The sequence below is a fragment of the Gigantopelta aegis genome, chromosome 9, assembly GCF_016097555.1.
Source record: "Gigantopelta aegis isolate Gae_Host chromosome 9, Gae_host_genome, whole genome shotgun sequence".
Taxonomy (NCBI): Eukaryota; Metazoa; Mollusca; class Gastropoda; order Neomphalida; family Peltospiridae; genus Gigantopelta; species Gigantopelta aegis.
This window is the reverse complement of record NC_054707.1, coordinates 3,885,150-3,913,108: the sequence shown is the minus strand read 5'-3', so window position 1 is coordinate 3,913,108 and position 27,959 is coordinate 3,885,150. Positions and strand designations below refer to the sequence as shown.

Genomic DNA, 27,959 nt, shown 5'->3' with positions numbered 1-27,959 from the left:
AGGCCATGGTTTGTGCTATCCTGCCTGTGGGAAGCGCAAATAAAAGATCCCTTGCTGCTAATCGGAAAGAGTAGCCCCATGTAGTGGCGACAGCGGGTTTCCTCTCAAAATCTGTGTGGTCCTTAACCATATGTCTGATGCCATATAACCCGTAAATAAAATGTGTTGAGTGCATCGTTAAATAAAATATTTCTTTCTTTCTTTCCATAATATTTACAACAAATTGGTGGATTTGAAAGAATATTGTCAATCAGCAAATGTAGATGTGCCACCACACAGACGACTACCAATTTGACTGGACAGACCATCTCGTATCGGCCAAAAATATGTTGTTGTTTTTTTGTCAATAATTTTGAAATAACAAAAAATGTGCTATTTTTATGTTCAAATTTTAGAAACATTGGTCAAGATATAAATAAAACAGCAACCTAAGAATGTTGTCTGATCAGTTTGAAATGACTCTTTCTTAATTTTAAAAAAACATTACATACATACAAAAAAGGATCTTCAACTAATAGAAACATTAATTAAAGAATAAACAAATATAGAGTTTAGAAGGATAAAGTAATCAAGAAAATATAATTTCAAACTTCATGAGCAGATGTCATTATGGGAGAGTTTTGCGGTTTTATTTACAATACACTGACCAATGTTTTCACAAACTACACATAAAAATAAACTCTTATGGATTAGTTCCAAAAGTTTTTTCTCTTATTTTTTTTTAGTATCAAGTTAAAGTGGAATTGCTGACAAAAACCCCAAAACCCCATAATGGGTGTAGATGAGTGTATAAGTAGTAATATCAAATGAGAACTTTTCAAAGTCAAGTAGTGTATTTAATGTACGACACCACTAGAGCACATTGATTAATTAATCATCAGCTATTGGATGTCAAACATTTGGTAGTTATGATGCATAGTCGTCAAGAGGAAACCCACTACATTTTTCCAAAGGAAGCAAGGAAAAGCACATATCACGGCCTTTGACCAGTTGTAGTGTGTATTCTGAAAAGGTATATGGTCCTTTGAAGAACTGTACGAATACCACAGACTTTGAAGTATGACTGGAACCTTTCTTGAGAAAAAGTCTGTTTTGTTTAATGACACCACTAGAGCAATCATTTATTAATCATTGACTGTTGGATGTCAAACATTTGGTAATTTTGACATTTAGTCTTTGAGGGGAAACCAGCTACATTTTTTCATTAAATAGCAAGGGATCTTTTACATATATACAATCCCACAGACAGGATAGTACATTACATGGTCTTTGATAAACCAGTCACTTTACCGCTGGGTTACGTTTAATGACATCTCGGCACATGGTTATTTCAATACTTTGTCAAAAGAAAGAGGAAACCAGCTTCTGCCACTGCTACAAAATAAGCAGCAAGGAATATTTTATATTCAGTTTCCCATAGGCAGGACAGCACATACCACAGCCTTTGATATACACCAGTTGTGAAGCTTTGGTTCGAGGTGGGGGGGGGGGATCTTCTATTCTATCGATATGGAGTGTGATCGATGCAGCGACCCCATCACGTCTTGGGCAAGCACTTTAGCAGTGAACCATACCAACATGCATGCACACACACTTGCATATTACATGAGAATAACTGAATAAAATCATTTATATCTGGCACACACGCTCCACCAATGTTCATATCTAGACTTCTTTTTATTTTATTTTTTTTTATAGTCCCCAAAACATAAGCAAGGTCAAGGTTGGGGCCTTGAATTATTGCTGTACATGGTATTATTGTATATACATAAAGCTATGCACACGTATATAATGCATTTATTAAATATATGTATACATGTGCGAGGGTGGGGTGGATCCGAGTAATTTGGTATGGAGAGTAAGAAGATATAATGCTAAAATGTGGGATGTGCTATATTTCGTTAATATATTGTTTATTCCCATTCCAGAAAACAACATGCCAGTCTATAATTTTCCAATCATGGAACACCAACAAAGATATTACATATACATGTATTAAATATGATAAATGGACATATTAAAAACAAAGTAACAAGTATGTTTTGACCTTTATTTTGTTAAAACTGTTACAATGCACTAGAAAAATAATAATTAAAATAAAGATACTTTTAAACTCATAAAAAATTAAACCATTACTTTTTTAGAATTAACAACTCCACCTGTAGTAGAATTAATTTTTTAAAAATATTGATGAAAATTCAATTTAAGATTAGTTTACAATTAATTTCAACCAATCGGCAATAATTAAAAATTTCAAATGCATCATTTTGAATAATTAGTGCTTTCGGATAAAATAAAAGTAAATAAAAATTATAAAAAATATTTCATCCATAAAGGTTATGCAAGCAGCATAGTCAAAAACATTTAGTTTTTTTTCTTTCATACAATAAAAATATGAAATGCAATAAAATGCATTTTGGGGAAGGGGGAGTAACATTTCATATCACAAATCCCCAGTCGAAGTCTGGAATACAATTCTGCTTCTTCACATTACATTTTATTAATAGATATTCTTTGTAAATAACTTTGTATAAAATTCCACTTATCCTCAACAAATAACAACAGCACTATTTCTGAGACAGATTTCTCAATGTAATCTGTGCATTTTTTGTCAACCGGAGACCAAGCCGATCGGCTAAACTGAGCGGTGCAGGACTGTGTTCCTGTATCAACGAATCGTCAGAGAAACAAAACTGTCGGGACAAATTGATCTCCATTTTTTCATTATCGTCAACAATAGATCTGCTTGAAGGGGTAAAACTTTCCGTCATCACTTTCTGCTCATAAAGACTTGGACCACAGTTCTCTTTCTGGGATTCATCTAAATGAATGACATCTAGTTTACATTTCAGCGGATCTACCTGTAAACATGTATCACTATGGTGTCCATTATCAGGTACCAAACAGTCTGGTTTTTCAAGAGTTCTACGGCATGGTGAATATGCTTCCTTAAGTGCATTTTCTGTTGAGACACCTGTAGAATTCACGAACTGTTTCTTTGCACCTTTCAAGGTATTATTACCCTTATCTGTACTGGAGATGGAAGAATGTTTATCACAGAAGCGATGACATCTTTCTCCAGAATCTGGTTTTGTAATAATACTGCTACATGTTCTCACTTGTGCACTTTTGTGTTTCACCATACCTCCTTCACTCACGATTTGTACTTCATTGTTTTGCTTGCTTACAGTTTTATCATGTCTAAAGCATTTCGTTTGAAGTTGACCATTACTGCTGATCAAGGTGGATCTAACTTCTGAATGTTTGTCTTTTGTTGTCTGCTCTGTACCGGCCGTCTGCTCTGTACTGGCCATCTGTTTTCCACTGTTCTCAGTTTTACTGTGTTTTGAAGATACTGCTTGAACACTGCTGCTGAAGGGGGAATAAACCAGATTCTGATGATTCACCTGATAAGAACTCTCAGGGGAATCAAATAAGGAAGGAGAATGAACATAAGACGGGTGTTTTTCATCACCATGACTACAACCGTCTCCAGAAGTTGGGCATGGTGATGCCATCAGACTTAAATCTGTCAGTAATGAAGTCTGCATATGAAAATTTCCAAACTCCAAGAAATCATTCTTCGATGACACATCATCAGCTGACAAAGGTGAACAATGAGTGAAGGCTTCAACAAATGAAATATCTTTGTGAACACTATTGTTCACAAACGATCTTCCGTACCTTGCAGAATGTTGTGAAACTGGTGTTTTGTTTGTGAATGACACAGGTATTTTTGCTACTGCTAAAATACCATCATGACTGCTTGCATGTTCTGAACTGTCATCGTGTCTACATCTGCTCGAAACGGATTCAGAGGATGGAATGATGTTGGATTCTTGTACAGTTTCGGAGTCAGGTTGGCAGAAAGTGTATGATGAACAGTCTGTGTTATCAGTGATTGCATCATCTGGCACTGATTCAACTGTTAAACTGCAAGGTGTTTTTGTCATACTTTCCATTTCACTGTTTGGAATTTCCGGTCGACTCTTTCTTCTTGACCTCAGTTGTATTCTCTGAGTTAAAGTCAGAAACAGTTCTTCATCACTCTCGTCATCATCAGAATCAAGCACTATTTGATGCTGCAACATCCGAGTTTGATCTTTTAATGAAGTACCTCTAACACTAATTATGGGCCGATCATTATTAGAAATGGGATTAATAATGTTACAACTTGGGTCGTGTTTTCCTTCCATATCTGTACAATCTTTTGAGTACTTTTTAACAGTCTTTGACTTATCAACTTTTGCTGGTTTTTCACTTTTATGATCCATAATGACAGGGCCTTGCTTGTTGTTGCCTACAGCTGAAGGTTTTGATGCACAGTCAAGGTTGATTAAATCCATCTGAGAAGCCAACTCATCAACAACTGGGTCACTGACAAGTTTTGTTTTCTTTCTAGAACCTGATTTTACAAAAATAAAAATGATCTAGAATTTTTAAAAGCCATCAACAAATGTTTTATATTATTAACATATTATAAAAATGCTGTAAGTATCAATATTATTAAATGTTTTTTATTGGCTAAACAAATATTGTTTGTCCTTTAAACATATATGATGCTTTAATATCTTGAAGTTATAAAGAACATATTAAATCCATCAACTAACGAAACATAATAACGACAATAGAAAATGAACAATTTCAATGCTCTCCACCCCCCTGGGGAAAAAAATATCCCAAAACAGTTTTGGTATACACTGGTACAGATCAAACTGTACCCTATTCTTACCCTATTCCCCAGAAATAACTGGATTGTGTGACATTTTAAACTTGGCATCTCTTTCAAACTTTTACTTCCATAAAAACAATGTTACAAAACATACATTAGTGGTCTACAAGAACAGGCCTGCCACCATCTGTACACACTATAATAATTTATGTACATGCATGTAGTTAAATTTTAAAACTGCTTCCAGCCCCCTCCCGCAATTATAATTAGTTTATTTTCAAAGTAAAAAAAACCTCCCCTCATATGTATACATTTTTATTTTGCTGGTGGGAGGCCTGTACACTAATACACTTATCAAGCTCAGTTACCTTTCTTCTTGTTTGTTTTAGCTTCTGCCACATCAGTGATAAACTGCTCCACCACATCAGGAAAACACTGACTGAACAAAGACTGTTCTTCTAGAGTAGTATAGTAGTCCTTGGGATAAGACGTGTCAAAAACTGAAATCAAAATAATAATCTTATAATGTTTAAAATGCACGGCTTGCCCTGTCCATTGCCAAAATGGCTACAACTTTTAGGTTTTGGCTAATACAATATCCCTAAATTAACCACATTTTAACTTTTAAAAAGGAAATATTCAGTTTATCTGAAAATTGGCCAAACCAAAATTTGTTCCAAGTGTGAGCCCTGAAAATGTTTGCTATAAATTTGAGGTAAGACTCCCACATGTTGCCCCCAACAACCGGCCATGCCCTTGGAAGGGCAGAAAACAGTCTCCCACTGAATCATTCTCTCCGAAGGCTAAATCCCACAGACAGGATAGTACATACCACAGCTTTTGTTACACCACTTGTGGAGCACTGGCTGGAACAAGAAATAGCCCAATGGGTCCACCGACAGGGATCGATCCTAGACCGACCGCGCATCAAGCAAACACTTTACCTCTGGACTATGTCCCGCCCCTATGATTTAAAGAAGCTGTAAGATGACTATAAAAATAAATGCTTGTTGCTTTACAAAGAAACAAATACAAAGTCGTAGGAACCAGTGAGTTGCTTTACATTCCAGTACCAGCTCCCATCTAGAGTGTGTTTTAATATCTCAATACTTTTCCAGGGCTTGAAGTTAACAATTTGTAATCCACAGCATTTAACAAAAAATGCTGTGAGTGAAACTGCTCACCAACGACAATTGCATTATTCCAATGTGTTCACTGGCGTTAACTTTTCTATCAGGTCTTTTTCAATAACATCCTCAATGCATTTGTCAAATTCCATAATAACCTGTGGACGTTTGTAATAGCTTTCAATTTCAACACCATTTTGAATATGTAGGTCCATTAAATCTGTAAAAACGTCTGCAGCTATGTCTCTTTTGGCCATAAAATAAACAGTTCTCAGCTGCTTTATATAGTTCTCAACTTTATTGGATTGTTCATCTCCAATTTTACTCTTTGTCTAGCAGTGTCAAGGTCAGAACGTAATTGAAGAATTTTAATTGATTCAGTGTGTACTTTAGACTCCTGGTGTCGGATCAGAGTAGAATTCTGAAAATTAGTACAACCTTCCTCGGTGGTAAAAGGATTTACCGCATTTGCGCGATCACAAATTTCACAATGCATACCGCCATGCGACTCGGACTTCCGTAACCACGAGTATTTTCGTAACCACTCTGTATTGAAACTTTGGCATTTCTTTTTAACTGGTGATGAACATGCACTGGAATCGGGTTCGGTGCTTATATGATTCGTAGACCTACCCTCATTACAGTCATCATCAGATGACTTCTTTCTAAAGTTGCCACCAAAAAACTTCCGCAAGTCAACCTGTTTATTCATGGCTATGTCCGCATGACAGGGTTTTTTCAATTCATACACCCCCCTCTAGAAAATAATGATCTCTTTCGGGAAATCAATGTCGGTATTCATCGTTTATTCTTTCAAAATCAACATTTCACTTTGATCTGTATAATTATTTGAACCATTTCCTGCAAGCTAAATGACACTCACAACACCATGCGTTGTTTATGAATCGTGCTACTTGTTTGTTAATGCAAATCAGAACATTTAACCAATTTGTTTTATTCGCCCGGGAATTTCCGATTGTGTTCGGCCTGTTGACGAGAAGTTCCGAATGATCGCAAATCCGTGATCTCTTTCCGGAAATTATCAACTTTACTCGATTAAGCGCAGCAAAGGATAAAGACGCAGTGTTCTCAAAGATTAAAACTTTTTGTTTTTGATATGGGGAACCCCCATTTGAATACGCAGTTTATAGGTAGAAAAGAAATAGTGTGTTACACAGAATGATCGGTCTTTGATAGTGGACAGGATTACTGAAAATGTCAAGATATTTTATGTGTCCCACGGGACGCAGTATCTCTATTTTGCGGGTCCAGTTAAGTTTTAATGTGTCCTATACGCAAGTTTTGTGCGTCCGGTAAATCCCTGCTTTATTATGATGGCAGTAATTTTTATTCTGCGGCACAAGATTTCCGTTTGTGACACCCCTGACCTACAGCAATTTAGGGAGCAGGATGTAGCTCAAGCGGTAGCGTTTCTACCTGTGAAGCGGTCGTTCATCGGATCAATCATTCTCAGTAGACCCAATTGCAGTTTGGTCTATTTTCCGTTCCAACCAGTGGTCCACAACTGGTTCGTCAAAGCCAGTGGTATGTGCTGTCCTGTGTATGGGAAAGTGCATATAAAAGACCCCTTGTTGCTTATCAGAAAGAGTAGCAGCAGTGGATTCCTCTAAAGAAATATGTCAAAATGACCATATGTTTGACGTCCAATAGCCGATAATAAGATAAAAATCAATGTACTCTAGAGGCGTCGTTAAATAAAACAAACTTTACTTTTTTTTTTACAGCAGTTTATATCACAATGACGGCAATTTCGAGCCCTGCTTTTCTCACTAACCACTGACCCCTAACCAGGACAGACAGAACCGTAATTAGGATATACCCACGAAAATCCAGATAAGCAATAGTCAATATTGTACAGCACCACTATTATATGACATCAAGGAATTGTTGAAAAGACTAGAAACAGCCGTTATACATTAAGCACACAGTTTTAATCAAATTTATGAGGGCATATGTTTTAGGTTGGAAATAACTATAAATCTATTCTGACAGGACCAGTATACGATCAGTATCATACCTTCTTTGTGCCATTCCACTTCGTACACAGATACACCCTGTCGCACTCGCATCTTCACTATTCTGAAACAACAACACATGGCAGTGTTTAAATGAATTATCCCTTACCTGTGTTGCTGAGATGGTGTATGAGTTCGACATTTTGTATAAATTGCAAATTATCTGTTTACCCGTGTTAAAAATGTGAATGGGTGTGACATTACTGTGTAAATTGTAAATAGTCTCCCAATACCTCCGACTAAAGATTTGTGAATGGGTTTAACTTTACAGGATGAAATATAATTATCTCCCCTTATTTGTGTGACTGAAGATAAGGAATGGGTTCGACATTACTTTGTGAAATGTGAATTATCTTCCCTTACAGTGTGGCTGAAGATGAAGAATGGATTTGACATTAGTCTGAAATGTGAATTATCTCCCCTTACAGTGTGGCTGAAGATGATGAATGGATTTGACGTTAATCTGAAATGTGAATTATCTCCCCTTACAGTGTGGCTGATGATGAAGGTTGCATAGTACCAAAGAAGAGAGTTCCGTGTCAAAGTTCGATGTGCACCGTCAAATATTTACGGAGTAAAAGCAGCTGTGGGTGTGATTGGTAGTAATATGTGACATTGATTATTTGTGCAAATACTATTATCCATTGACAATAAATAAATACACTTTTATTTGTTATACAGTTGTTATGCAGTATATACCAGAGGTTGAAACTAATGTGGGGTACCCCCAAAAATAGAACTGCAATTTTCAGCAAAAATGACAGTTGCTATTAAAAACATTAATTAAATCTCTTAAATAATATGTGACCTCCCATTTTCTTACAGGTAGATTAGATGTGAGGTGCCACACTTTCTATTGCTGTACTTCCTGGGTGTGTTGAAATGCTGCTTATATCAGTTTTATTAGTAAACGTTAACATTATCGGCAATAGGAATTGTTTTGGTCTATTAGAACCTGAAGAACGGATTTGAGGTAGCACTATACCAATTAATTTCCGGCTGGGTCGAAGTTCAAGGTGCACCGAACTTTTGATAGAGAAGTTAACACCGCAAGTCCTGTGATTGGTTATAAATGTGAGTGTGTTGGTTGTAAAAAACAATTAGTTTCATCTGGGCTAAAAATGTATACAATTTTAATTCATCTAGTACCACTGTGTCAAGTAGCCTTGTGCTTGGAACATGTATGGGATACATGTAAAAAAAAGTACTAAAATTTTGTGCGAAACTAGGGGTGTTGTAAAAACATCTGGTTATACTGAAAATGAGCCATGAAAGGTACCATTTTCTGCAGTTAATACTTTGAGGTAGGGGTTGTAGTACTGATATTTATGGGTCATAGTTTGGTTGATATATTGCATATAGTGTTTTTAAACACAAACGTTAACATGGTCGCCTATGGGATTTGAATTGGTATAGTCCAACCTTGACGTTACTGGTCGAGATGTGAATTATCTCCCCTTACCTGTGTGGCTGAAGATGATGAGTGGGTTTGACATTACTTGCTGAAATGTGTGTCATATCCCACAGGGTTACAAGAGGAAGAACTTTTTCCAGTGTATAGTCTGTCGGCCATTCAAGCTTTACTTCTGCAAAACTCTGAAAATAAACAAATCTAGCTGATACATAATCAGACATCTTTCTTTTCTTCTCTCAAAGTATATTACAGTTCTGGAGTTACCATGTTTATGCCATTTATTTTAGAATTTTTGTAAAAATCTTATACAGATCAGCTTGTTGTCCAATCCCAAAACCATTTATTTCAACGGTAATAAAATATGTTTAAAACAATAAACTAAGAACAGTAAAGTTATGAATAGTATTTTGTTGATGTCCAAATTAATATTTTATTTTCAAATAACACTTAACTGGAAATAGCTTGTGCATGAGCATTGCTTAGAACCTAATTTTTGACGACTTTTGGTGGGGGAGTTTGTTTAGTACTCAATAAATGTATTCCAGTGTTGCGGTTCATACATGTTTAACTTCATCACAAAAAAGCCTTATGTAAACAGATTGCTTTATGAGGTAGCCCAGTGCATACTGTATTCACAATACACTGTTGTTATAAACAAATATTTATCTCAAACAAAAACTTCACAATTTGTTTAATCAACTTGCAGGATTTAAAGTACAGTTTGGTGAATATATGTCATTACCAATTCACCAAAAAGCTCATTTGAAACCCATGTGTTGTTTTTGTGTGTATAGCTATTATTAAAAAACAATTGTGTTTAACTAAATGGCTATAGTCTAGATTTTCTGATGCTATTAATTTTTGGCTTAAATTCTGCCCATATATTTACCTGTGCTCGTTGTATTACAGGTCTTCTCCAACTGAATTGTCTGGATGGAGTTGTCTCTCTTGAATTAAGAAATTCAGATATAATCTGCAACCAATAATTAAAGAATTAATTAACAGGGAACAAATGGCAGAATTGTATTATAAGCAAAACAAATGGGTGACCTGAATTTGTTTCTGTATAGCCAATAAATGGTTTGTGCCAATTTTAAATTACCAGAGTCCTGTCTAAAATAGATAATCATTTTTGTTTTTAATATACCCTATACTGAAAGTTTTTTGGGGGTCAATAATTAATTATTTAACAAGTAAGAATAAAAAAACATACTTTATACATCAACAGGGAAACAAAACATGGATTTCGGGCCACAGAACCACATACACATTCAAATTTGTTACAACAAAATAATAATAACATTGTGTTTTTTTAAAGGTAATTAGTTGCAGTTACAAAACAAACACCATACCTCTTTCTGTGGAAAACCGTGCATGGCCAGTGCCTTTTGTCTTACAAACTGTTCCACCTTGTCAGTACACTCAGTCAGGTCCATCCTAGCCCAGCTGTCAAACCTGAAACAAATTTTGATTGGAATTTACCAAAAGTATCCAGTAAGCATGCAACATGCTGAGGTGTGGTTAGACATTCTTTTTAATAACAGCGGAGCAACTATTAACAATTATTCTTAGAGTACTGCTAAAACAATACACGGCTCAATACATTTTCATATCTCCTAAGTTCAAGGGCCATAACTGGGGCAAAACCTCATAAAAGTCAAATTTGATTGGTAACTCTACATGATAAAACTATAATATACCAAATTATTAATTAGATGCTAAATCAGTTTCCAATACCTTTTCAAAATGTCCACATGAGACAAGGATGACATGAGTTTTACTACTCGCTCCAGGCCCACTCCATGTACTCCCCCCTGCAGGTAGTCGCACCCCAAGAGGAGGGCAGCACCAATAAGTGCCTGTCGAGTGAAACCAAGGTTAGTCTTGATAGACGTCATACTGTAACTCTCAACATGTGGGTCCTGAAGAAAAGAGTTAAGTCAAGATTAATCTCAATAGACGTCCATACTGTAACTCTCAACATGTGGGTCCTGAAGAAAAGAGTTAAGTCAAGATTAGTCTTGATAGACGTCATACTGTAACTCTCAACATGTGGGTCCTGAAGAAAAGAGTTAAGTCAAGATTAGTCTTGATAGACGTCATACTGTAACTCTCAACATGTGGGTCCTGAAGAAAAGAGTTAAGTCAAGATTAGTCTTGATAGACGTCATACTGTAACTCTCAACATGTGGGTCCTGAAGAAAAGAGTTAAGTCAAGATTAGTCTTGATAGACGTCATACTGTAACTCTCAACATGTGGGTCCTGAAGAAAAGAGTTAAGCCATGATTAATCTCAATAGACGTCATACTGTAACTCTCAACATGTGGGTCCTGAAGAAAAGAGTTAAGTCAAGATTAGTCTCAATAGACGTCATACTGTAACTCTCAACATGTGGGTCCTGAAGATAAGAGTTAAGCCATGATTAATCTCAATAGACGTCATACTGTAACTCTCAACATGTGGGTCCCGAAGAAATGAGTTAAGCCATGATTAATCTCAATAGACGTCCATACTGTAACTCTCAACATGTGGGTCCTGAAGAAAAGAGTTAAGCCATGATTAGTCTCAATAGACGTCATACTGTAACTCTCAACATGTGGGTCCTGAAGAAAAGAGTTAAGCCATGATTAGTCTCAATAGATGTCATATTGTAACTCTCAACATGTGGGTCCTGAAGAAAAGAGTTAAGCCATGATTAATCTCAATAGATGTCATACTGTAACTCTCAACATGTGGGTCCCGAAAAAAAGAGTTAAGCCATGATTAATCTCAATAGATGTCATATTGTAACTCTCAACATGTGGGTCCCGAAAAAAAGAGTTAAGCCATGATTAGTCTCAATAGATGTCCATACTGTAACTCTCAACATGTGGGTCCTGAAGAAAAGAGTTAAGCCATGATTAGTCTCAATAGATGTCATACTGTAACTCTCAACATGTGGGTCCTGAAGAAAAGAGTTAAGCCATGATTAGTCTCAATAGACGTCCATACTGTAACACTCAACATGTGGGTCCTGAAGAAAAGAGTTAAGCCATGATTAATCTCAACAGACGTCCATACTGTAACTCTCAACATGTGGGTCCTGAAGAAAAGAGTTAAGCCATGATTAGTCTCAACAGACGTCCATACTGTAACTCTCAACATGTGGGTCCTGAAGAAAAGAGTTAAGCCATGATTAGTCTCAATAGACGTCCATACTGTAACTCTCAACATGTGGGTCCTGAAGATAAGAGTTAAGCCATGATTAATCTCAATAGACGTCATACTGTAACTCTCAACATGTGGGTCCCGAAGAAATGAGTTAAGCCATGATTAATCTCAATAGACGTCCATACTGTAACTCTCAACATGTGGGTCCTGAAGAAAAGAGTTAAGCCATGATTAATCTCAGTAGACGTCCATACTGTAACTCTCAACATGTGGGTCCTGAAGAAAAGAGTTAAGTCAAGATTAGTCTCAATAGACATCCATACTGTAACTCTCAACATGTGGGTCCTGAAGAAAAGAGTTAAGCCATGATTAGTCTCAATAGACATCCATACTGTAACTCTCAACATGTGGGTCCTGAAGAAAAGAGTTAAGCCATGATTAGTCTCAATAGTTAGTTTGTTAAGTTCAACAACACCACTACATCTAAAGCACATTGACAAATTAATCAAACATTGGATAATTCTGACATGTAGTCTTCAGAGGAAACACAAAACATTTTTCCATTAGTAGGAAGGCATCTTTTATATGCATTTTCCTACAGACATGACAGCACATACCACAGCCTTTGATATTCCACTTATGGACCCCTGGTTGGGACTGGAATGAACCCAATCAGAGAATGGTCGACCGAGGTGATTCAATCCTATAGTCTCAACATCAACTCTCACAATGTCTGCAATCATGATTAACTAAATAATAAACGGCCCAGAGTAGTTTAGCTGTTGATCCATCACTCTTTTAACGACTTAGTGCAGGTGTGAGGCTACTAACCACTAGCCAGCCTCAGTGGTGTAGCCATCAGACATAACACTGGTAGGTACTGGGTTCGCATCCCAGGAAACGCTTCTCACTCAGAGCTAGTTTAATGATACACCCACTTCTCTCTCACTAACAACCATTTCCAAAATAGACAAAAAACATGTTGCAAAACGATTTAGATTCATATTACGACTTTGTCTGAGTAATCTCCTGTTTTTCATCAGCATGTTTTTCTTAAGTACAGTCTAAAAGTGGAGCTAAAGTTAACATGGGTTAAAGAATAGGATAACCCTCGTATGACTGCAGAGATAAAAAAAAACCTGGATTGAATTTTATCTTTCACTTTTTTCACCATGTAAAAGCTTAACCCAGGTTTAAAAAGAAATGTGCGGATGGACTTTACATGTACATACCTTCGAGTTCATGGTAAAATTCCTGTATACTTTTCGAGCTCCATAAAGAAAAGCATCCCCATCATTTGTTATACAGGCATCTACAAGCTAAAACAATAAATCAATGATTAAAACAAAACTGTCCACAGTCTGGTATGTTAACCTAGCAAATATTAAAGAATGTAATTTTAAAAAAGTAATTAATGCGTAGGTGTAAAGAGTATATACAAAACATTTTATCTGGACCCGTAGGGAGTGAATGTAGTTTTTTTTTTAAAGCTGACCTAACATACCTAAAAAAATTGGCATCTTTCCGGAAACATATAATTCAGTAAACAATTAAATATTTTTAAGTCTATCTTTTTGGGGCACTGTTGTTGTTTTGTTAGGGGTGTTGGTGTTTTGATCATAAAAAGTGCACTCAGTCAAGTCTTACCCCACAGGCATTCAGTGCCGCACACAGCCTCACTCAGTCAAGTCTTACCCCACAGGCATTCAGTGCTGCACACACAGCCTCACTTAGTCAAGTCTTACCCCACAGGCATTCAGTGCCGCACACATAGCCTCACTCAGTCAAGTCTTACCCCACAGGCATTCAGTGCCGCACACACAGCCTCACTTAGTCAAGTCTTACCCCACAGGCATTCAGTGCCGCACACATAGCTTCCGCCTCGCCTTTACTCTGAATGTACGGAATACCAAGGATGTCCAGCAACTCGCAGCACTGAGAAATAAAACACACACAGATACAGTCACGACATGAAAATAACATGAATAAATTATTGGCAGGAATCAAAATAGCGGCCTGCACAAAAAGTGAAAAAAGCAGTGCATTTTTATACCTAGCATGGGAAATAGAAATTCACACACACACACAGACACAGACAAACACACACACATGCACACAAACTCACACACACACACACACACACACACACACACACACACACATGGACACATACACTGACACAGATGCACACACAGACACACACAGACATACACACAGACACACACAGACATACACACAGACACACACACACACAGACAGACAAACAGACACACAAAACGCAGGTCATTTTTCAAGAGACAGCCTGAGGTGTATTTACAATTTTTTTTTTTTATTTAAATAACAGTAGGCCAAATTTTGCTAATTCTTAGCATCCCAAATTGTGACTTACTTCTTTAATGACACGGTTGAAGTTAGATCTGTTTCCTGTTCTTATCTGCGAGCCTCGACCTCGACCCAAAGCCTGATTCCGGCGAGACATCTCCTGCCATTTGAGTTCAGGTGCCTTGCCGTCGACAACAAACACTAGTTTTACTCCAAGTTGAGTTAGGTGGCACACCCGAAACAATAAATTCCTGTAAGTCAAGTAACTATTTAGTATTGAGTGCAGTGAAGTGTAATTGCAATTATGAAAAAATAGGTCATAGTGGAGTCAAAAGTGGCCACCAGAAATCATGGTCTAACTAGTGTTGAGAATCGGTTTGAAGTACATCACTGATCATAGCTTATATGTTTGCACCAATCTTTTGATTATATTGGTAAGAATTATATTAAATCAAGAAGGATTCGAAATATTAAAACCATTACTGCCGTATCAATCGGGATAAACCCTAATAAATCACTAATTTTACATATAACACCTAATCAGGATGTTTTCTTTATGTACATATGAAAACAAACACATGTCATGTCATAGGGTTTTACGTGCACATTCAGAATAAGCTGTTGTAGCGCACGCCTGTCATGGGCACAAGAGCCAGCCTTGGCCGGCTCCTCCGTCCATGACAGGAACAAACACAACAAACTTGAGCATATTTATAGCAGGGCCATCACCTAAGCTGTAGGAATAATCACAGTTAACTCCTGGTGGCCTACCGCCTTGATCCATGCCTCAGTGGGTTTCTTTTCTAATATTTATAGCAGGGCCATCACCTAAGCTGTAGGAATAATCACAGTTAACTCCTGGTGCCCTACCGCCTTGATCCATGCCTCAGTGGGTTTCTTTTCTAATATTTATAGCAGGGCCATCACCTAAGCTGTAGGAATAATCACAGTTAACTCTTGGTGCCCTACCGCCTTGATCCATGCCTCAGTGGGTTTCTTTTCTAATATTAATAGCAGGGCCATCACCTAAGCTGTAGGAATAATTACAGTTAACTCCTGGTGCCCTACCGCCTTGATCCATGCCTCAGTGGGTTTCTTTTCTAACATTTTAAGCTAAGTATTACAAACATTTGATATTTGAAATTTAGAAATAGAAGCTATTGAATGAACAAGGTGTTTTCTTGTTTAACTCTTAGAAATGCTGACATGTTACATCTTCCTGAGCCAGGAAGCTTGTTACAGGGGTGTCATTAATAGATGGCTGCTGGCAATTTTCACCAACTATTTAATAATGCAAAGTGTAAAATTACAAAGAATAAATACTTTCTAGCATAATGTTAGTATTTTACATAATGTATGCATGCTGATAACCTTGTGATATGCATTGGAAACTGTGTCCCTGGTAATTAATTTAAGGTTTTAAGATTCAAAATAAACTAATGAAACTGCATCATTCCTAGGGTTCGGTATCAACAGCAAATGGTAACAGCCACTTATAATTTAATTTTTACCCGTTAAATTTCAATTCTTAATGATATCACTTCATTATTTCAAGCCAAATTTACATCAATGTCTCCCCACTAATTAATACACATGAACAATCATTGAAACCCACACCAAACATTTTAAAATTCTAAAAAGTAATTTTGCCAGTGGTAATGGCTAGGGTAGTTCTCTTGTCTTCTTACAGCAGCAAGCAAAGAGTAAGTGTTTCAGTACTCAGGGCCGTACCCTCTGGGGGACAGGGGCAGTTGCCCCCCCCCCCCCCCCACCCCCCGAGAATTTGGGTTTTGGGGGTTTTTCACTCCAGAAAATAGACTACACATCTCAGGGTTTAATTTGTATAGTGGTCCATTTGTTTATAAAAAGTAGTGCCCCACCCCCTGGATTTTGATCAGGGTACGGCCCTGGTACCGGTACCTCAGATGTGGCTTGGTTACAATTCCGTGCATCTTCTTCACACTCTGTGTCTCACACACCCAGATGCTGAGGTCCACGGCCAGTGTTTCACCCCGGAGGCTCTCCAGCTCCTTGTGCTCCTTCACAGGAGCCAGAATCGTCCACAAGCCAGTCACACCCATAGCACAGTTCTGTCAGTTTATAAACACTGAAATCAAAACAACGATTGTGAAGTTGTGAACACATCCAAAATAACTGCATTGCATATAATTTTTAAGCATACAAAAGTAGTTGTAGCCTGGAGGAATATAAAAGATCCCCTACAGCAGTGGTAGCCTATGTCTGGGGGAATATAAAGGATCCCCTACAGCAGTGGTAGCCTATGTCTGGGGGAATATAAAAGATCCCCTACAGCAGTGGTAGCCTATGTCTGGGGGAATATAAAAGATCCCCTACAGCAGTGGTAGCCTATGTCTGGGGGAATATAAAAGATCCCCTACAGCAGTGGTAGCCTATGTCTGGAGGAATATAAAGGATCCCCTTCAGCAGTGGTAGCCTATGTCTGGAGGAATATAAAGGATCCCCTACAGCAGTGGTAGCCTATGTCTGGGGGAATATAAAGGATCCCCTACAGCAGTGGTAGCCTATGTCTGGGGGAATATAAAGGATCCCCTACAGCAGTGGTAGTCTATGTCTGGAGGAATATAAAGGATCCCCTACAGCAGTGGTAGCCTATGTCTGGGGGAATATAACGGATCCCCTACAGCAGTGGTAGCCTATGTCTGGGGGAATATAAAAGATCCCCTACAGCAGTGGTAGCCTATGTCTGGGGGAATATAAAAGATCCCCTACAGCAGTGGTAGCCTATGTCTGGGGGAATATAAAGGATCCCCTACAGCAGTGGTAGCCTATGTCTGAGGGAATATAAAGGATCCCCTACAGCAGTGGTAGCCTATGTCTGGAGGAATATAAAGGATCCCCTACAGCAGTGGTAGCCTATGTCTGGAGGAATATAAAGGATCCCCTACAGCAGTGGTAGCCTATGTCTGGGGAAATATAAAGGATCCCCTACAGCAGTGGTAGCCTATGTCTGGGGGAATATAAAGGATCCCCTACAGCAGTGGTAGCCTATGTCTGGGGGAATATAAAAGATCCCCTACAGCAGTGGTAGCCTATGTCTGGGGGAATATAAAAGATCCCCTTCAGCAGTGGTAGCCTATGTCTGGGGGAATATAAAAGATCCCCTACAGCAGTGGTAGCCTATGTCTGGAGGAATATAAAGGATCCCCTACAGCAGTGGTAGCCTATGCCTACAGCAGTGGTAGCTATGTCTGGGGGAATATAAAAGATCCCCTTCAGCAGTGGTAGCCTATGTCTGGGGGAATATAAAAGATCCCCTACAGCAGTGGTAGCCCCCCTACAGCAGTGGTAGCCTATGTCTGGGGGAATATAACGGATCCCCTACAGCAGTGGTAGCCTATGTCTGGGGGAATATAAAAGATCCCCTACAGCAGTGGTAGCCTATGTCTGGGGGAATATAAAAGATCCCCTACAGCAGTGGTAGCCTATGTCTGGGGGAATATAAAGGATCCCCTACAGCAGTGGTAGCCTATGTCTGGGGGAATATAAAGGATCCCCTACAGCAGTGGTAGCCTATGTCTGGGGGAATATAAAGGATCCCCTACAGCAGTGGTAGCCTATGTCTGGGGGAATATAAAGGATCCCCTACAGCAGTGGTAGCCTATGTCTGGGGAAATATAAAGGATCCCCTACAGCAGTGGTAGCCTATGTCTGGGGGAATATAAAGGATCCCCTACAGCAGTGGTAGCCTATGTCTGGGGGAATATAAAAGATCCCCTACAGCAGTGGTAGCCTATGTCTGGGGGAATATAAAAGATCCCCTTCAGCAGTGGTAGCCTATGTCTGGGGGAATATAAAAGATCCCCTACAGCAGTGGTAGCCTATGTCTGGAGGAATATAAAGGATCCCCTACAGCAGTGGTAGCCTATGTCTGGAGGAATATAAAGGATCCCCTACAGCAGTGGTAGCCTATGTCTGGGGGAATATAAAGGATCCCCTACAGCAGTGGTAGCCTATGTCTGGAGGAATATAAAGGATCCCCTACAGCAGTGGTAGCCTATGTCTGGAGGAATATAAAGGATCCCCTACAGCAGTGGTAGCCTATGTCTGGGGGAATATAAAGGATCCCCTACAGCAGTGGTAGCCTATGTCTGGGGGAATATAAAGGATCCCCTACAGCAGTGGTAGCCTATGTCTGGGGGAATATAAAAGATCCCCTACAGCAGTGGTAGCCTATGTCTGGGGGAATATAAAAGATCCCCTACAGCAGTGGTAGCCTATTTCTGGGGGAATATAAAAGATCCCCTTCAGTAGCCTCTCAGAATTTAAATTTTACATAAACTATTTATGGGTGGTGCAAAATAAATTCTGTTAAATTTTGTTTTTACGTTACTAACCCATTATGAACATGTAAATGTCATAAATTCAATGCACAAGCGAAAAATGGGTTACACAAACTAAACTTAAGCGAGTATGACATGCCAACAAAACTATCGCTTACCACATACACACACCAAAATAAAATAAAAATTAATGTTCCCTGGTCAATGTTTACACAAAGATTTTAGCTAAATGTCCACACTTATTTGAATTTCCATCTTTTACCCGTATCGGTCTTTTAGAAAATTTGCTGACCGTATGCTAATTCACAACCCTACTCTTTATTTTGTTTTAAAAACTTTTTCAGACACTATACATTTATTCAGCACATACAATTTATCCAGCACACTAGAAACTTAGAATGCTTATTTTGATTCTTAATTAATTGTTACTCTTGGAACAGTTGGCTTATAGGCTACAGTAGCTTGAATCACCTCCAGCCCTCCCCTTATTGATATTGCTATTGAGGAAACTCTGTGTAATGTTTTGGCAATTGTCGACAATAAAATGGTCACAGCTATACTGTGTCTAAAATATTATTTTTTTCCCTAAATCTGATGCCACAGAGCTTTAGTTTGATTATTCTCAAGTCCAGTCATGACATTAAACTTACATGTTGTAAACCAGTAGCAATGCTACCGTACATGAAGAAACACATGCTCTACGTCTTTGCTCTACGTCTTTGCTCTACGTCTTTGCTCTACGTCACCACAAGAAAGTACAACGCAGGTTCATTTCGCATGGGGGCATCGGGTTTCTCCATGTAGCATTGCTACTGGTAAACGACATGTAAGTTTAATGTCATCACTAGACTCGAGAATAATCAAGCTAAAGCTCTGTGGCATCAGATTTAGGAAACAATGTGTATTTCAGGCACAGTAGCTTGCGACCATTTGGTTGTCGACAACTGTCGAAGCATTACATGTATAGTTTCCTCTAACCTTGCCCTACATATCAATATCAATAAGGGGAGGGCTGGAGGTGACTCGAGCTAAGGCTACAGTATCAGAGTTTCTGCTAGTTCATCAAGATTAACGTTGACTGCAAGTCAAAGTGCAAGCACAATCTTTATGAACTAGGTTTCTGTCAGAGGGTAAAACGAGTATGGTGCCACACCATTTTTTTTTTAAAGTTAACCTTCTGACAAAATTAATTACTCTTATCATTACTGTATGATTTTCTTAACCCTAACCCTAATTTTAACCCATTTTCTTTCTGGGGGAGGCCCACAATACCCCCTATTGATTATGGTCGCATTCAATTCCATAGTGCCATACCAAAAAATTTCTTTCTGGCAGAAACACTGAGTATCCAAAATTTAAATTACAAATCAGTTTGCTACAGGGACTATAATAGCTAAAGAAAGTAAAATATCATGAGCAGTAAATTCTGTCATCATATCGAGGATTGGTCATGGTTCAACACTGCTCATTTAAGATTGACCTAGTGCTAAGGTATGGAAAATACATCCGCCCACCATTAAGTAACAAGTCGTTTTGGGGGAGTGAGTGTGTGTGTGCACGTACATGCATGCGAGTGTTAATATGTGTCCTTTTGGGTCAATATAATGGAGGTAATCCCATCAGCTAAAAGAAAAACTAATTTATATACTTTGCACAGAATATACTTAATCTATTAATATCAGCCTCAAAAGGGAACATTGATACATGTATATATGTAAATGGAGAAAGTTGGATATGGTGATGGTTCCGTACAATAACTTAAATTACTGTTTTTATCCGATAGTATTAGGACCATCTCCATTATTATCTTTATTAATATTATTACTACTGAAAACGGTCTTGCATCTGCTTATATCTATTAATGGATATGTGGTGACTGTTCACTTTTTCTTTTTTATTAGTTTTTTTATTTGCTGTCAATATGATCAAGGGTTAGGAGACTCTTTAAGTGGCCTACATGGTTATTTTAATGTTTAATTTACTTCTTTGTCCTTTACTTTTCATTCCCTCTCTCTTATTTGTGATTCCCTTTTTTACAAATCTTTCTCTCGCTGAATCTCTGCTTTGTTCAAAAGCAAGAGGGTATAAAAGTTACTTATTTCATTTCTGTCCTCTGAAAATTTCATTTTCAAGCAAGCTAGATACAACATCATTAAAATATATATACAATCATATTAACCAAATGTAACATGACATATTTACAAATCATGACATTGAACTGTCAGGGACTCGAAAAACTCGAAAAACTCGAGAAACGAAAAGATGTTTTGAACTACCTAAAATGCAAACACTTTGATATTTACTGCTTACAAGATACACACTTTACTCAGGATTTAGAACCTTATATAGAAGCTCAATGAGGATACAAATGTCTGTTTAGCTCTTTCACTGGTAAAGCTAGGGGAGCTGCAATAATGTTAAATAATACATTTGAATACAAAATACATAAAATAAAAACAGATAATTCAGGAAACTTTATAGTACTGGATATAACGGTGAACAAAGAGCAAATAACACTTATTAATATATATGGACCAAATAACGATAACCCGGACTTCTTTTCTAAGATTTTACTAAATATAGAAGAATTTGATGAGTATTATATAATATGTGGTGATTTCAATTTAGTACTTAATCAAGATCTTGATATGAAAAACTATTTACATTGTAATCATCCTAAAGCACGTGAAAAACTCCTAAAAAATGTAGAAGTATTTGATTTGAAAGACCCTTTTAGGGATTTATATCCAATGCTAAGAAGATATACTTGGAGAAAATCAAACCCATTAAAATTGGCAAGACTAGATTTTTTTTCTCATTTCAAATAATTTAATACCACATGTTGTAAAGGTTTTAACTGACAATAGCTACAGGTCAGACCACTCTGGTGTAATATTATATTTGAAATAAATACAATCCAAAAAGGTTTAGGGTTATGGAAATTTAACAATTCACTATTGACGGACAAAGATTATGTAAAAATTATTAAGGAAGTAATAAATAATATAATTTCGCAATATGCTGTTTTAATTTATAATGCAGATAACTTAAACTCTATTCCAAAAGACGAAATACAGTTTGTAATAAATGAGCAACTTTGTCTTGAAACACTGCTGATGGAAATAAGAGGGAAAACAATATCCTTTTCGGCATTTAAAAAGAAAAAAAATTAGAAACTAAACTTTGTGAAGATATAAAAGAATTAGAAGACAACGATAACACTAACTTTAAAGTATTAGAAGAAAGAAAACATGAATTAACAGAGCTAAGAAAAGAAAAACTCAAAGGACATTATATCCGAGCACGGGCAAAATGGATCAAAGACGGGGGGAAAATCAACTAAATATTTTTGTAACATGGAGTCTAGAAATTACCATAGCAAGCTAATATTAAGATTAAAATCAAGTAATGGAACAATAATAACAGACCAAAAAGATATTCTAACTGAAACTAAGTGTTTTATCAAAAACTATATTCTGCATTATTGGAACAACTACACACTAATATAGTGGAAGAGCTATCAGTTTATAAAATTAACAGGTTAACAAATGAAGAAGCACAAGCTCTAGAAGGAAAAATAACATACTCTGAAGTTTTAAATGTTCTTAAAAATATGAAGAACGAAAAAAGTCCCGGCTCGGACAGATTTACAGCAGAGTTTTTCAAATTGTTTTTGACAGACGTAGGACATTTTATAGTTCGGTCAATAAATTATAATTATACTATTGAGGAAATGTCCCAAGTACAAAAACTAGGTATAATCACTTGTATCCCCAAGCAAAATAAGCCTAAGCAATTTTTGACAAATTGGCGACCCATAACTCTTTTGAACTGCACCTACAAAATGGCTTCTGGCTGCATTGCAAATAGAATTAAAACAGTCTTAGATAAAATAATAAATAAAGATCAAACAGGTTTTATTAAAGGAAGATATATTGGAGAAAACATACGACTGATATATGATATGATGCAATACACTGAAACATACAATATACCTGGTCTGTTAATACTTGTGGACTTCGAAAAAGCTTTTGATTCTGCATCTTGGTCCTTTATCGAAAAAGCATTAGATATATTTAATTTTAAAAGTTCAATAAAGAGCTGGATTCAAACATTTAACAAAAATTCAATGTCCAGTGTATTACAAAATGGTTATTTATCAGAAACTTTCAAATTAGAAAGAGGTTGCAGACAAGGTGACCCCCTGTCGCCATATATTTTTCTAATTTGTGCTGAAATTCTCGCAATTTTGGTTAGGAATAAAACAAATATCAAAGGCATTACTATTAATGGTAAAGAATATCTAATTTCTCAATATGCCGATGATACTACTTTCACTCTTGATGGATCTCCTGAGTCTCTGTACAATACAATAACATTACTTGATTACTATTCTGAGATCTCCAGTTTAAAAATAAATTACTCTAAGTCAAAAGCCATTTGGATAGGTAGCAAAAAATATTGTAAAGATGTCTATCACCATACACGTTGGAACTTGGAATGGGGTGAAAACCAGTTTACTTTGCTCGGTATTAACTTTCCCATAAATTTAAAAGATATTATAGCATGTAATTTTGGCTCTAAGATCAAACAAATTCTGAACTTGATAAAACTGTGGTCATTTAGAAAACTGACTGTCCTAGGAAGAGTTACATTTGTTAAAACTTTATTAATACCAAAAATTACGTATCTACTAATGCCATTAACAAATCCATCAAAAACAATTATAAATAATTTAAATAAAATGTTTTTTTAATTTATTTGGTAAAATAAACCAGAAAAATAAAACAAGAATTATTAACTCAAGATTATATTGGGGTATAAAAATGCTAGATATACAACATGTAATGACATCCTTAAAAATATCATGGATAAGAAGACTATTTCTAAATAATAATAAATGGGTCAACCTATTTCAATCTACTACTGGTTTAAGTACAAGGGACCTAATTATATATGGGGACTATTTCATTATAGTTATAAAAGAAAAGATCAAAAACAATTTCTGGAAAGATGTATTATTCAATTGGGTATTATTACAAGAAAAACAAAGTTAAAAAACGACAGAAGATATACAAGGACTGAATATTTGGTATAATACCAACATCTTAAAAAGTTACAAACCATTTCTATATAATGAATATATAAAAAAAGGAATAATTTTCATAAACGACAAACTTGACAATGAAGGGAATATTTTGGTATTTGAAACGTTTATAATGAATGAATGAATGAATGAATGAATGAATGAATGAATGAATGAATGAATGAATGAATGAATGAATGAATGAATGTTTAACAACACCCCAGCATGAAAAATACATCGGCTATTGGGTGTCAAACTATGGTAATGCAAACAAATAAAGTGATGAACATCAATATAAAAATTCAAGATTTAAATAAAAACAGTGTAAAGAACTGTGCAAAAATACAAATATCACAGATACTGACTTTTACTCTAAATTTCAATTTGTGCTGTATTGGCCATTCTCAAAGAGAATGTTACACCCCTGCACCACGGCGAGGTTACAGCACGCGCAGGGGTTGAAATGTTTAGAAGAAAATATGACATAAAAACTTTAAATTATGCATCATTAGTAAATGCTGTAAAATCTCTCCTATGTTCATTAAACAATATTAATAACAAAACATTCACATCTGTTAAAATTCCAATTTTACCTTTCAAAATGAAAATTCTACTGAACACAAATGCAGGATGTAAAGATCTGTACAATATGTTGAATAAAAAACCCATAACTCCAAAGTCACAGATAAAATATGCAAACAAAGGATTGACATACGACTGTTGTATGTGGGAAAAAAACTATGCTCTAATGTTTAAAAGATACAACTTTAAGGTGGTTTCAATACAGACTGTTACACAGAATTCTGGCTACTAATACTTTTCTTCATATGATACATCATGTTGATTCAAACAAATGCTCTTTTTGTCATAATGAACAGGAGACATTGCAACACCTTTTTTATGACTGCATTGAATTAAGAAACCTTTGGGAAGCAGTTAAAAAATTGGTTTTTGAAAAACTGGTCTTTGCATCCCACTAAGCAAAAATGTAGTTATGTTTGGAATGACAGATGGTGATCTAAGATACGTAGTAAACTGGATAACTGTCAATATAAAATATTACATTTACAACATGAAAATACTTAAACAAAGTTTGCACAAAAAAGCCATTGAAAATATCCTGCAAACTAAATTCCAAATAGAAAGATGTATTTATTTTAAAAATTACCAGTATGACAAATTTAATGAACATTGGGAGAAATGGTTGAATCTTTTTGCTTGAAAATCGGAGAATTAATTGGTACTACTTGAAAATACTTAAACAATGTTTGCACAAAAAGGCCATTGAAAATAACCTGAAAACTAAATTCCAAATAGAAAGATGTATTTATTTTAAAAATTGCCAGTATGACAAATTTAATGAACATTGGGAGAAATGGTTGAATCTTTTTGCTTGAAAATCGGAGAATTAATTGGTACTACTTTCTTCAATCTCATAACTGCACATTTTGTTAACCTAAAGGAAAATCTGGGCTTGCTTGGATATACAAAAACTTCAGTAGAACCAGAAAACCAATCTTAATCTACAATACGAGTAAATAATACATGCTTCTTTCTCTCTTTTTTAGTTTCTGTTTATTTTTCCTCTTTTTTTCCCCATTCATTTCATCTGTCCATTCTTTCTCCCCTGTCCCCCTCAGATCAAAACCATTATTGTATTCATATTTATGTATTGTTTTTAAACAAATTCAAATGTATGTAACTAGAAGGTATGAATATATACATGTATTTTTGTAAGGCAATGATTCAAGGCTCCCCAACCTTGACACCGTCAACTGATCTGGGGGCAATAAACTCATTAAAAAAAAGAAAGAAAAAAAGTTGTTTCGCCCTTATTACTAGTTCACCCGAGTTGTTTTGAGCAGGGTCGATTCGTACGTCTAACTGAGTTGTTTCACCACGTTTTGATTCCTACTAATTTTTATTTTGTTAATAAAGTACATTTATTCATTGATTTGTCCTATATCCATTGATTTTTTGATGTCACACATTGCGATCTATATTGCATGTTTATATTTATAGATAAAAAAAATATTATAATTTTATTTATTTCCAATAGGCCTATCATTTACTCAAGCTATATACACGAAATACGTACAGGCCTTAGATAATATACAGACAATGTATGCACATTAATAATTAATTTATGACCAGTCACACTGAAAACTACTGATGTGCTGTTGTTTCTTATGAAATATGCTACATACCCAGCTGAGGTTCAAAACAGAGTACGGTATGTTGATTTCGGTGTGCGAAAAAAAAGTCATGGAAAAAAAAGTCAAAGGAAAAAAAGTCAAGAGAAAAAAGTCATAACAATTCCCCCCCCCCCAGTAATCACAAATAACTAAGGAAGTGCTAATAATAGAAAAATATTTTATTTAAAAAAGTACATAACTATATATACTAGTATATGACTGGCATCATTATTATCGTATGGTTTGTTCCCCCCCACCCCCAGTAATCATAAATAACTACTAAGGAAGTGCTAATAATAGAAAAATATTTTATTTAAAAAGTACATAACTATATATACTAGTATATGACTGGCATCATTATTATCGTATGGTTTGTTTTGCAAGTCAGTCATTGTCGATCAGGAAAATGTTTTGATAGAACTATTTTATTCCAGCAAATATATCAATGTTATCGGTTGTGATGGCAGAGTTTCCTAATGGTATGTGAATGATGTAAAGTTGGCAGAAGATGTCTGGTGCCATTGAAAAATTCCCATCATAAACCATGTCTCTGCTTCAGCAAGATGATGGAGCCCTTCGTTGGGTGCAGATACCAGCATTCAATTTTTATTGTAGGCACTATTATCATATATTAAAAACTTGTCATTTTGATCACCATTCACAAATGCTGTATATTCATGAGGAATATCACCAAGTTGCATACGCGTTGGAGGTGAGGGAAGACTGGGTTGCCAATTTCCGATTGGTTTTTTGCACGACTCTTCACTCGGAAAATGGGGCCTCACTGTTGGACACATTACTGCTACAGATTCAGTAAAAAATTTCATTGGGAAGTAGGACACCTGTTGTGCTCAATAAACACATATTTACACTTTTGTTCCATTTTGTTAAACATGTTTTATATTTGTTCTTAAAAATATATATATAATTTGACTTTTTTTCCATTGACTTTTTTTCCTATGACTTTTTTCTCTTTACTTTTTTCTTGACTTTATTTCCATGACATTTTTTCCCATGACTTTTTTTCCTATAATCGTTGATTTTGCCTAGCTTCAGCCAACAGAAATTAAATAAACTGCTGATAAGACATTAATATCCAAAGAGAGAAAATTACCTTATATTTGGTAATGAATTAATAAACAGAAGAAAGAAAGAAAGAAAAAAAGACTTCAAAACTATAATAAATAGGGCCTATATAAATTTATTTGCGGGGACGGGACAAAATAAACCAAAGCTGGGTAAATAGGACAAAGGGCGAAACAGAGTTCAAAATGGTTTTAGGGCGAAACGACACGGATTCCACCATTATACTAACGGTCGAGTAATTAACAATTTATTACAACTATAGTCCCGGTTTGTATTTTCATTCGTAAAATACGAGGCGAGAATGTCGCTTCAAAACTATTGAGATTGCATCTTTAATTCACGGACATTCACAGACACCCATTAAGCATAAAAATAATGTGCATGTGTATATTGTTAATAAATATGTTACTGTTAATGTGTATCATGGCATTGCAAGTATTTATAATTTTACAACATGACATTTTTGTCCTTTTTATCAGCATTAAACATTTCCCGCCTTTTTACAAAATCGACTAGTTATCGTCACAATTCTTTCATGTAGCGTTTTA

The 27,959-nt window shown here is 36.1% G+C and overlaps 1 protein-coding gene across 2 annotated transcripts; it reads right to left on the bottom strand.

Annotated features, from left to right (window-relative positions):
* Nucleotides 1-1,886: 1,886 nt before the first annotated feature.
* LOC121380345 lies at nt 1,887-27,925 on the bottom strand. Of its 2 annotated transcripts, XM_041509127.1 has the most exons (12): nt 27,821-27,925; nt 16,643-16,829; nt 14,790-14,973; nt 14,246-14,335; nt 13,633-13,719; nt 10,987-11,171; nt 10,602-10,704; nt 10,139-10,222; nt 9,298-9,431; nt 7,838-7,899; nt 5,041-5,172; nt 1,887-4,405 (listed from the first exon to the last, which is right to left on the bottom strand). In XM_041509127.1, exons 2-12 carry the CDS (start codon nt 16,801-16,803, stop codon nt 2,568-2,570), a joined length of 3,060 nt encoding a protein of 1,019 aa, XP_041365061.1. In that variant the 5' UTR covers nt 16,804-16,829; nt 27,821-27,925; the 3' UTR covers nt 1,887-2,567. The 2 variants fall into 2 exon arrangements, with proteins under 2 accessions (XP_041365061.1, XP_041365062.1); XM_041509128.1 differs by lacking the exon at nt 27,821-27,925 and having other exon boundaries at nt 16,643-17,093.
* Nucleotides 27,926-27,959: the final 34 nt, after the last annotated feature.